Raw genomic sequence first — 12,217 nt, 5'->3', positions numbered from 1 at the left:
TACAGATGACATAAAAAGTAATTTGAACAAATGCAATCAAGAAAATGTGAGAGATATGGACCTCGTGAATGTGCAAGCGGAAATGATTGATCGTGAGAAAGAGTCATGATAAGTGAAATCAATCGACAAAGGAACAGATGTGAAGGGAAAAACCTATTGAAAGAGAAAGGGAGGCAAATCCTTGCAGTTGGGAGAAGTGAAAACATGAATGGATATAGACAAACACAAAGAGAGACCGAGAAAGGAACAAAGGTAAAGATGTAACTGCTGACCTGGCCTACTCTCCAATGGTTTAGGGTAAAGGTTATTCTCAAATGGTTAATGTGAGCAGTTTAAGGATCTAGGTCATTGAAACCCCTAACCACAAATTTAACCAACAATACCCTAAAATTGGTGCAAAGAATGGAATCCATGGCTTCTTTTCAATATTAATCCTCAAAGTTATGTGAAAGACAGGGTAGAAAGCAAACACATATATAAAAAATATTTTAAAAAAAGAGAATATCAACTTAATTTATTTGAAGCTGACAAAGATGCTTTTCCACAGGGCACCTCTAAGAGAATGAAAGAGAGTCATCTTCTTCATCTTCCTCCTCCTTTTGGGAATGGAGAGAGGAGGAGAGAGAATGTGCCTCTGTTCGAAGGATAATCAATGGGAAAAATGGTGAAACAACATAAGAAGAAATTGTCATGGGTTTTCTAATGACAGAAAGACTTAAGAATTGATTCTGACTCTACATCCCTCTGATCAATTCATCTCCATGCACAGTTCCTGTTCATCATAATGTATGAAATTTCCTGTAGGATCTTCTAGAGGTGGTTCAATCAGGGGATTAGATAAAGTGCAAACCGATCCACGAAGTTGCATATGTGCTGGATCAGAGAGAGAGAGAGAGAGAGGCATGCAATGGTGAAAAAAGTCAAAGAGAGGTGTGGAGGGTTAGGGTTGAAGGTGTGGAGGATGAGGGTTTAGAGTATGAATTTTGGTGGTGTAAAAGTTTCTTGGAATTGATTGAGAGGTCATAGGAATGGTTCTAAAACTGGTTTAGTGGACCTATTCCTACATCTAAAGATTGCTGTAGTGACTCAAAAGGGAAGGAAGGAGTTGACTATAGTGCGACTTTTGCTCCTGTCAGTAAGATGAACTATGTTTGCACCTTATTAATTGTTACAGCTACAAAAATTGGCACACCATGCAGCTTGATGTCTAAAATGCATTTCTCTATGGATATTTATAAGAATAAATCTATATGGAGGTACCTCAAAGTATTGAAAACAAACATATGTGTGCAAAGTCAAAAAAATCATTGTGTGGTTTCAAACAGTCTCCTCATGTTTGGTTTTCTAAGTTGATTGATGCCCTTATTAAGATTGAATTCATGAAAAGTATGGGCTCACTATACTATGTTTACTTTTCAAAAAAATTCTAAAACCACCATCCTCCTTGTCTATGTTGATTAGGCCTGGCTGCCCTGCCGGGACGCCACCGGGTACCCAGTACCCGGCCCGGTCGGGCCCGGGCTCGATGGTGCGGCCCGGCCCGGCTCGATCCAGCCCTAATCCTTGATAGCCATCCCCTCCTCCGCCTCTCCTTCTCCCCCCCCCCCCCCCTCCACCTCCTCCACCTCTCCTTCTCCTCCCCCCCTCTTCCGCCACCTCCCATAGTGGTCCCAGCACCATCGCCGTCAGCGGCATGGGCCACACTTAGGTAGTAGCTAGATTATGTGCTGAGGCTAAATCTAGACCAATGGCTACATGTACTTGCAAAATTGTTTGGTTGAAGGCTTATATAAATGATATGTGCATACACATCACATATCCAGTTGAGTTAAAATTTGGCAACATGAAAACTACATATATTGGGGTCAACCCTGTATATCATGAACGAATTAAATGATTGTCATTTTATTAGAAAAGAAATTCAAAATGAGGTCATCACTACACCTCAAGTTCCAAGTGGACTGCAACTTACAAATATTTTTACTAAGTAGTTGACCATTGAAAGGCATAGATTTATCACAAGCAAGTTGGAGCATATTGATATGTGCACACCAACTCGAGGGGGCGACTATTAGGAAGGAATCTGCTTGATTTTTGGTGGAGGATTTGATTCCTTTTTTATCACCTTGGAGATGCCGCTAGAGAGGGGAGAAGAATTTATTATGATCTTAAAGTTACCTATTTCATTCTATCCTTACCTCCTCTCCCCTGCCGTGTGGTCTACCAAGGCAATGCCTTTTGTAATTTGGTCGTGTGGTTCACATGGCTGTCAGGGGCTCATTCTACCGTGGCCGTAGGTGTCATGCCGAACCACGCAATTGCTTGAGTGTTCTCCTTTGTTTCTCTTCTTGCATGTTCAACAACATTTACAAAACTTATATTCAGAGAACACAATGTTTTTTCTTATTGATTAGATCGTTTTTATGTCAAACGCGTCCCATTTCGGTCATTATTTGTGAGATAAGGCATGACCGAATCAACGTTGACCATTCACAATCTGAGCAACTTTACCAAGTGCCAGGCAAAATGAGCACTGTTAAGTTTCCAATTACCAACTAAAAGTTATACTGTGACTAATTACCTGTATATATATGCAGGGTCTTAAGGCTAAAGTTTAATACAAAAAACTTGGAAAAATAATCCCCATGTTTTCGTCCCTGAAATTTGTTGGAACATGAACTCCCTTCTTTATTAAGTTTCTTTTAGTGATTATTCAAAAAATAGAGGTGACAATGGCTCGGATACATTTGATGTTCAGTTCAGTTGTATATTCAATTAGTGCGGCATTATACTAAATCCCGATTCATCAAATCAGATTGGGCACTGGATTTTCTCAATGATATACACTTTCCTTGGTATAGGTGGGGATTGTTGTCGATCCTTGGAAAAAAGCGTGGCCAATGAGACAAAGGTTTTTAGTGCACTTCAATTAAGAGATAGAAGCTACAAATAAAGCAAGCAGTATCCAACCTCAATTTGAGTTCCCCATTTACCTTCATTTCTTCCAAACCACTTGGAATTGATCAGACAATTATTGCTTGACAAATCTTTGAATTCATGAAAGGAAAAAAAAAAAATCAGGTAACTGAGAAAGGCTGTTAATTGACAACCTTGACCGTAATATTAAAAAATGAATTCACATACGGGACAAATATGGCAGATTTTCTAGAAAGGATGGCAACGATCTTTGAAGCTGCATGACAATTTCCTATTTCATAGATCAGACAGAAGTCATGGTGTTAATTAGCCCTCAGCAATTCTGCTGCTTCCACCCTCCTTTAAACTCCTCCTTCCTTGAAAAGTACGTACTGCCATAGAAGTTCCCATAGATGGAGACTGAATGGGATGTGGAACAGTCGGTCAAAGCTAGCGAACGTGAATTGTGGTGCAATACATTCAACCCGTCTTGGACGATGATGGTAGACCTGGACTTTTTCGAGCTTGTGGATAAACAGGCGACTGGAACAATAAAAGGAGAAACTTGTTTACAGTAACATACACAAATCTGTCTCCTCAAAGTTGTGAGAGTGAGTTGCGTGCGCCACATGTGCTTTTAGGCCGATGTTTGAGAAATTCAAAGAGTGCTCTACGGTGCTGCCGATGTCTACGATGATCAACCCTTCTGGTATCTTCCTTCTGCTCTGCCACTCTTTTACTCTGCTCCTAGTTGCTGCCCAGAAAGGTAAGAACGCCCCTCCCATCCCTCCCACTGTGTCGATTAGAACTTCATCAAACTCTCTCCCTCTCCCCTTGCTTATAAAGAATTTGCTGCTTCACCGAAAGGCCAAGTGATCTTCCGAAGCCACTGGCGAGCGCTAGTGTTCTAATTCTTTTTTTCGTTATAATGGACAAACTGAGATCGAGCTAGGGTACTCCTAACGGCATCTCTGGAATGACTGGCCTGCCTCAAGTTTTTATAGGTGATTTTTTTCCATGAATGAACGAATGACGAATATTGGTCCTCCTTCGACTTCATAAGAGCGCCACATGGTAGTCATTCTTTTAGTTAAAAGATCTATATGGTATGGTTTTTAATAATTTTCCTATTTCTTAATTGTTTGGCATGTATATATAGTTTAATTGAATTTCGGCCTTGAGTTCAAATCTGGTTATAAGAATGTATTTTGCATGTGAAGCCGATTTTATCTAATAATTAGAATGGAGTTTCTTGATCAATTTTGATTAAATGAATGGAAATCAGATCGACGATAGGATCTTCTCCACTTATTCACGTCTAGAGCTGTTCATGGGTGAGTTCAAGCCGAGTTGAGTCCGCTTGAACTCCACTCAAGTGTTTTGAAAGGAACTTGAAATAGGCTCGAGCTTGAGTCCGTTCAAACTCGACTCTACTGGTTTAAGTTGTCGAGTTCATTTCTTAACTCAAACTCAACTAGTTTAATAAACGAATCTTAACTCAAACTCAACTAGTTTAATAAACGAATCTAGTTTGAGTCAAGTTTATTGAGGGAGTTCGAGTCGATGTAGAGTTAACTCGCTTGGGTGCACAGCCCCATTCACATCCTCAATACGACTTGTATATATATGAAGTCAATAACAAACAGGGAGTCAAAAAGGGTATAGTTTCCCAAACTTTAACTTTTTTTATCTTCATTCGTAAGTAACAGGTTTTCTCAGCATCGATTGCGGTGTCCCGGACGGTTCAACCTATACCAGTGACATCGGTCTCTATTACGTCTCAGACGATGAATTCATAGACAGCGGAGTGAACAAGCAAATTGACGCTGCACTAAAAAATATTCCGAAAATCTACCAGACGCTCAGATATTTTCCTGATTACAAGAGGAATTGCTACACGCTGCCAGTGGACCAAGCAACCAGCTATTTGGTCCGGGCGTACTTCATGCACGGCAATTACGATGGAATGGCAAGTAACGCTGCGCTTAGCTTCGACCTCTACCTTGGGGTTGACTTCTGGGAGACCATCAAGTTGGACAATGCGACTCATATGTACTGGACGGAGTTTGGGAGCCGGGCGAACACGACGACCATGAGCGTATGCCTTGTGAAAACCACCGCCGCCGTCCCTTTCATCTCCGCTTTGGAGCTTCGACCTATCGCAGGGCATAACCTCCTTTATAATAACTACACAGACTTGGGCTCATTCACAACCTTCATGAGGGTGGACGTTGGAGCATCAGCAGAAGTAAGGTAATCTGCAAAGGGTTACGCATATAAGGACTTTCGATTGACATGACCAAAAGTTGTACTATAAGCTAGCCTCCTGGTTTAGGACATCCGATCACGAGTGCCCTTCCACAGGTATCCAGACGATGCATTAGACCGCATTTGGAGACCAGACAATGGCTTATACGGGAACCCAATTGGAACCAAGGCCATGCTAAGAGAAGAGAACGGGACGTTCTTCGTTTTGCCGTCGGCGGTGATGCAGACAGCAGCCAACTCCTCCGGCCCCATAGTCGTCACATGGCCCGGAGGGTCCGATGCTCTCTACCTTCCGGTATTTCACTTCGCCGAGCTGCAGCGGATAAACGGCCACAGGAATCTGACGATAAAGAACAACGGTGATACCTGGTATCACAAGATCTACCTCGACTACCTCAACAGCTTCTCTGTGTTTTCGACCAAACCTATATATGCAGCAAACTACTCGTTTACGGTCGAGGCAAGTAGCGACTCGAACTGTGCCCCCATTCTGAACGCGTTCGAGGTATTCAAGGTGGTTCGGCCCAGTGGATCGGCAACTCAAAGCCAGGATGGTAGGTTCTTTCTCGAAGCTTCCATGAGAAAATTAGTACTTGGCTTCTATTACAAGGCGAGGGCCATTGGTTCAAGTTATTAAATGTATAGTTCCTATCTAATCTAATGGCATATTTTGCACATTACCCGTCGAAGTCAGGATATCAAAAGTGCCAGTTTGGATACAGTGATCAGAGTATTGGCAGCCGCGGAAAGTTTGACAAAATCATTTTGTTTTCCGTTTTGTTTCTTACTTTCGGTTTCCTGTTTCCAGTTGACGCCATCAATGCCATCAAGACTTACTATGGTGTAAAGAGAAATTGGCAAGCCGATCCCTGTTTGCCTCGGATTTCTCCTTGGGATGGGCTGAATTGTAGCTACGAGAACTCTTCAGCAGCAAGAATAGTGTCTTTGTGAGAGTTCGTCTCTGTCTACAGAATGTTAATTTGCTGGAGCCTGGTTCTTCTTCACTACTACCAATGTTCATGACATAAGGTTTCATTTGCAGGGACCTTTCGAGAAGTAGGCTACAGGGTCCAGTTAGCAACTTCTTTTCTCAATTGACAGCACTGCAGAAATTGTAAGTTCACCAATGAACCTGATGGCCGTTTTTGCTCTTAGTAGTTTGTGATTCAACGTCACCATCATTATCATCATCATGACCCCTGCCACTCCTCCTTTAGGAACCTGTCAACAAACAACCTCGATGGACCAATTCCATCCTTCTTGCAAGAGCTGGCCAATTTGACCATTCTGTAAGTAGGCTATTGCCCGAGAGGAGCAAGATAGTTCTTAAATTATTACTGCTATATGAAACAGATGCGCTCTAGCATAATAAAAAATATTTAATCTACATGAACTATCTGTTCATTCAGCGATTTGTCAAGCAATAGTTTGTCCGGATCAGTTCCCAGCACATTGCAACAACGAGCGGATATTGGGCGCCTCAGATTAAGGTTGGATATGTGCTGAAAATGAATGCTTGGAATGCCATTTCTCTTATTTGAATGACATCAAATAACTTCCTTTTCTGCTTTCGTCAATCTGATTGAAGCATCGATAGCAACCCTCATATGTGCAAGCAAGAACCTTGCGACCAAGGTGGAAAGGGTGGGAAAAAGAAAAACATTATAATTGCGGGCGTAGTGGTGGCAATTTTGGTGGCGTTAATATCACTGTCCTCAGCGTTCCTTACGATGAAGAAAAACAGAAAGCCGCGAGGTGAGGATCTCCCTCCGTCTAAAATTTGCTGAATTTTGAATTATTGCAATCGTTTCCTTTGATGGTGAATAGAGCGAACGCAGTCCTGCATGAATTGCACCATTTTGGAAAATGCTCAAAGTAATTTTTTCCTGTATTACGTAATAAAAGCAACTTTTGGGAGCCAGATGATGTGCCGATCTCACAACATAAAAGAGAAGGAAGAGGCCGCACTTTCTCATATGCAGAAATTTCGCACATCACCAATGATTTTCAGAAAGCTATAGGCAAAGGAGGATCTGGTAGTGTTTATTATGGATGTCTAAGAGATGGCAAGGAAGTTGCAGTCAAGATAATGACAAGATCTCTTCCACAAGGAATCAAGGAATATACTGCTGAGGTCTGTATGTTTCCCTCTTCAAAGCAAAAGAAACAAGCTTCATTGCGAATCAATAGGGAAAAATGTATTGATAACTGCCGACAACTAACTGTTACTTGCCACCGCAGGTCGAGCTCTTAATGAAAGTTCACCACAGGAACTTGGCATCTTTTGTTGGTTTCTGTGACGAAGATGAGAAATTGATCCTAGTCTATGAGTACATGGACAGAGGAAATCTTCGGGGGCTACTCTCAGGTACTCTTAAATAGAAACAGCATATTCTGCTCAGGCTTGTTAAAACCAGCTAATATGTATACTTATTGATGAGGGGAAAACTCATCCAACGAGTTATTTAAGCATGTCGGAATTTGTTGTCCTTGAAGATGAATGTTTACAGTCCCACTTGTTCCCCATAATAAAATGTCAGATTATTATCCCCTGTTGCGCTTGTTCTTCAGCCGTCTCCCCAATTTCAGCAGAAAAGGCAAAAGAAAGAGTGCGGATACGGGTGTGCCATAGAGATATTTAACTTTAAATCCTTCTGCAGATGAAACATGTACACCAGACTGGAAGCAAAGATTGCAAATAGCTCTCAATGTTGCTACAGGTTTGACTAAAATATATCCAACTCTTCGCTTTCATTATCCACATTTGGATATACGTGTAAATTGGAATATTTTGGAGTGCAGGCCTAGACTATCTCCATTCAGGATGCAGGCCGCCCGTGGTACACAGGGATGTCAAGACCACCAACATCCTATTAGATAGTAATCTAGAAGCAAAATTGGCAGATTTTGGCTTATCGAAAACCGGTATTAAAGATGACATTACACATATGACAACTGCAGTCGCAGGGACGCCTGGATATATAGACCCTGAGTATGTCAAATTCTCTCTGTCGCTCTCTCTCTCTCTCTCTCTCACACACACACACACACAAACACACACACACAACTTGGATATTGATTGCTCAGCTTTCTCCTTTCTGCTGTAGGTACTACAACACAAATAAACTTACAGAAAAGAGTGATGTGTACAGCTTTGGGGTAGTCCTGTTTGAGCTCGTCACAGGTAGACAAGCTATATTCGCTCTGGGATCAAGCCGAGTTCACATCCTTCAATGGGTGACGCCTAAAATAGTGAGAGGAGAAATTGCCAGCATAATAGATCCCAGGCTACAAGAATCGTATGACACCAATTCCATATGGAAAGTTGCAGACACGGCACTGTCATGCACTGCGGATAAGGCAATCGCCAGGCCTACCATGACAGCGGTTGTGAATGAACTGATGGAGGCCATGAACATCGAAACTCACCGATTGAAAAGAAGTTCATCTATTGGATCAATGCCAAGATCAGTATCATTAAGTGGTGGTGCTGATCTGGACTTGGATTCTGTAGTTTATCCTTCAGCACGGTAATGCAACATCAGTGCTTCAAAGGAAATGCGCCTTGTCCAAGGTTTTATGAAATTATATTTGAGTAATTGTTTGCCTGGAAGTACCAGGACAGTAATTTCTGCATCCAAAATAATCTGATTCACAATAATTTGGACTAATAGGAAGAAGGGACAGTTGCTGCAGGACGAATCCGTCTCTTTTGCAGCGTAATCAGGGGCTGTCGTTGATGTACGTAGTATTACAATAAAATTTATGAGGTGATAACTATTTTCTTAGTATCTTTAAAACGATCTACGCGTAAAATGCTTTACTCAGTACATGCTTTATGTAATTATAAACACGTTTGCAGGTTTTAAGCCGAAAAGTAAAGAAGAACAAGGTCTACATAAACCGTGTCGAATTAAATGCATCACAACAATTGACAGCTGTATCCAGGTTTCGGCAAACTTGGTGAGCAGTGATGTTCTAAATCAGCCATTTTTTTGTTATGCTTATTCTGCGGTAAATTTTTTGGCAATGTCTAGTTTCTGATTCTCAATTTAAATCAGATGCACTTACAGCCCTTAACTGGCGAAAGTAGCGACTTACTTTTGCCGATATATAGACATTATTGGACAGGGATAATAATCAACCAACTTAACTGCACATATCTAAATTAGCTTCTTTAGTCCGATATAAAAATGAATTTTTTGTCCAAGCATGGAACTGGATGAACACATAATTTGCCATTTCAATTCATTCCTGCACAGTGCATGCCATTCCATCCCTTCCCCTCCTTCCAACCCACCTCCTCTGCCACTCGCATTAATTATTGTTTGAACCCCCCGTGACCCCCATAGCAATTCACTCATGTCCAAGATATAGGGCATTGTGTATCTTGGATGGAGATGGTCTGTGTTGTTTCTGGATTTGTATCCATGATTCTGTAAGTTTCAATTCAGCAATTCTTTCTGTGTTGTATCCACATGTCGTTTGTCTAAGGTTGAGTGGTAGGTCTGTAGTTATATTCGTCTATGTACATATGTGATTCTTGATTCATTTGGAATAAGAGGGAAGGAGGCCCATCACCAGCAGCCTTGCACCGGAACCCGCCGTGAATTTTGTCAAACACTTGAGTCTCACTTCTTCAGCAGCCTGAAATTTTGCTCTCACCTTTTCATTAAGCTGTACGAGAATGTCACTCTCTATCCATCTTGGGTTTGCATGAACAAAAGGCTAACGAGGAAATGAAGAGGAAGTCGTGCGTTAAGTGGTTAATGGGTGATGTACTAAATTCTTTCACCAAATGGCTTGTCATACGCATCGAAGCAGCAATATGATGTCCATCACATTGATGGATTAAGTTGATGCTACAGAAACAATTCTTCGTGAGTGGGAATTAAAGGCATAGACTGTGGCCCCCGGAACTATTGTTGATTACCTTGCAGAAGGATACGAAAAGGGATCCATGCCGAACAAAGCTGTTGATGAACTTGTCGTCGTCCTTGAGTGAGTATAGCATTCTGCCCTGTCATGAGATCGAAGAGGACGACTCCGAAGCTATAAACATCGCTCTTCTCCCTAAGTTCGTTTGTTGTGTAATACATGAAAAAGCAAAATTAAAAGCTTGAGAGACACAGATTAGCAATACTGCAGTCTGGATGGAAAGAAACATGATGTGCATCTAAATATGGGCTCGCCGCTTTTGCGGAATACAATTTAAAGTTTAAACCGTCGTGGCCCCAATGTCGAGCAATTACCTGCACATGTGTACAAGCATTCCCGTTCCTAGAGAGAGAAGTAAGATGCCTATCTTCTTTTATGATAAGAGAAATGGTTCATGGAAACAAAGCAGAATTTGCAGAATAACACCTGCTATTCTCATCATAGAAAATGACGCTCTCACTCTCGTGCCTGCTTTTGGATATATCACGGGATGAAATTCAACATTCATTAACACTGGAACTCATATACAACATAGATTAATTATACATTTCCCAATCAGACTGGCTATTGTCTTCTAAATAGAGATATTACTTTTTTATGACGCAATATAAACATAATTTTAAGATAATCAAAATAAAGCAAAACAAGGAAGTATGTCAAACCAAAATCAACTCAGCTGATAGCCCTTGCAGGCCCAAATTGACATATAGACACAAGCTAAGTTTCCAATTACGATAAATAATGTTAGGAACAACACACAATAAACACTCCTCTCACTCTCTCAAGAGGGGGTTAGAAGCAACAAGGAAGAAGACAACGATTTACGTGGTTCGGAGCAATAATCTCATACGTCCACGGTCGCACAGATCTCTTGTATTCTCTCTTCTATGAACACACAGAACAGACACTCTCAAGCGGCGGCCATCCTCAAAACATAAGGATTAAGGCAAACCCGCATTTGTACAAAATGACCCATATGCCCTTACATGAGTGTCCAGTATGGATCAACTTCCATACACCAACAATCTCTCACTTGGAATTTGATCCATCCAAGTGTTTGTACATCACATACTCAACCTGTGCAACGTCTCCTCATCAATCAACCTTGGAGACAAACTGAGGTTAAACATAACCTCAACTTCTCAGCAGTCACTGGCTTTGTCAACATGTCTGCAGGATTCTCTGTTCCACGAATCTTTTTAAGAGATAGTATCTTCTCTTCCAACAAATCTCTAATGAAATGATACTTCAACTCAATATGCTTTGTTCTAGCATGGAACACTGGATTCTTGGCTAAATGAATTGCACTTTGACTATCACAAGAAAGAACACTCTTATCTTTCTTTACATGCAATTCTTTTAGAATAGTCTTTAACCAAATCATCTCTTTGCTGGCTTCTGTAACTGCAATATATTCAGCTTCTGTGGTAGACAGTGCAACAACCTTTTGAAGCTGTGAAACCCAACTGACACAGGTTCCTCCTAGGGTATAAATGTACCCGGTAGTACTTCTTCTACTGTCAAGATCACCACCCAAATCTGCATCTACAAAGCCATGCAAAAGTAATTCATTTTTCTTAAAACAAAGGCTCATACCTGAAGTTCCTTTCCAATAACGTAATATCCACTTCACAGCCTCCCAATGTTTCTTCCCAGGCTCAGCCATGTATCTGCTCACTGCTCCCACTGCTTGTGCTATGTCTGGTCTAGTGCATACTATAGCATACATCAAGCTACCCACTGCTGAAGCATATGGAATCTTTGACATTTCTTCATGTTCTTCATCTGTCTTGGGTGACAAATCGTTGGACAGTTTGAAATGACTAGCAAGAAGCGTACTAACAGGTTTAGCATCTTGCATCTTAAACCTGCACAAGATCTTCTCAATATAATTTTATTGAGACAAATTTAACGTACCTGTCTTACTGTCCCTACTAATTCTCATCCCAAGGATTTGTTTCGCAGCACATAGATCTTTCATTTCAAACTCTTTTGATAGTTGTTCTTTCAGAGAATTAATCTCTTGCAAATTTGAGCCTGCAATAAGCATATCATTCACATATAATAGTAAAATGATATAACAACTATCAAGGTT

The 12,217-nt window shown here is 41.1% G+C and overlaps 2 protein-coding genes across 3 annotated transcripts; both read left to right on the top strand.

Annotated features, from left to right (window-relative positions):
* Positions 1 to 3,561: 3,561 nt before the first annotated feature.
* Positions 3,562 to 5,088, top strand: LOC126409576 (probable LRR receptor-like serine/threonine-protein kinase At1g05700). The gene is made up of 3 exons (XM_050075507.1): positions 3,562 to 3,682; positions 4,626 to 5,018; positions 5,066 to 5,088. Exons 1-3 carry the CDS (start codon positions 3,562 to 3,564, stop codon positions 5,086 to 5,088), a joined length of 537 nt encoding a protein of 178 aa, XP_049931464.1.
* Positions 5,089 to 5,118: 30 nt separating this feature from the next.
* On the top strand, positions 5,119 to 9,047 carry LOC116245633 (probable leucine-rich repeat receptor-like protein kinase At2g28990). Of its 2 annotated transcripts, XM_050075886.1 has the most exons (13): positions 5,119 to 5,169; positions 5,281 to 5,738; positions 5,993 to 6,131; positions 6,227 to 6,298; positions 6,402 to 6,473; positions 6,594 to 6,674; positions 6,773 to 6,939; positions 7,107 to 7,318; positions 7,426 to 7,552; positions 7,845 to 7,904; positions 7,987 to 8,176; positions 8,292 to 8,758; positions 8,859 to 9,047. In XM_050075886.1, exons 1-12 carry the CDS (start codon positions 5,135 to 5,137, stop codon positions 8,716 to 8,718), a joined length of 2,040 nt encoding a protein of 679 aa, XP_049931843.1. In that variant the 5' UTR covers positions 5,119 to 5,134; the 3' UTR covers positions 8,719 to 8,758; positions 8,859 to 9,047. The 2 variants fall into 2 exon arrangements, with proteins under 2 accessions (XP_049931843.1, XP_031472956.2); XM_031617096.2 differs by having other exon boundaries at positions 8,292 to 9,047.
* The last annotated feature ends 3,170 nt before the right edge of the window (positions 9,048 to 12,217 follow it).

Source organism: Nymphaea colorata, chromosome 1 (genome assembly GCF_008831285.2).
Source record: "Nymphaea colorata isolate Beijing-Zhang1983 chromosome 1, ASM883128v2, whole genome shotgun sequence".
NCBI classification, from domain to species: Eukaryota; Viridiplantae; Streptophyta; class Magnoliopsida; order Nymphaeales; family Nymphaeaceae; genus Nymphaea; species Nymphaea colorata.
The sequence above is the reverse complement of the archived record's forward strand: the minus strand, read 5'-3'. Positions and strand labels throughout refer to the sequence as shown.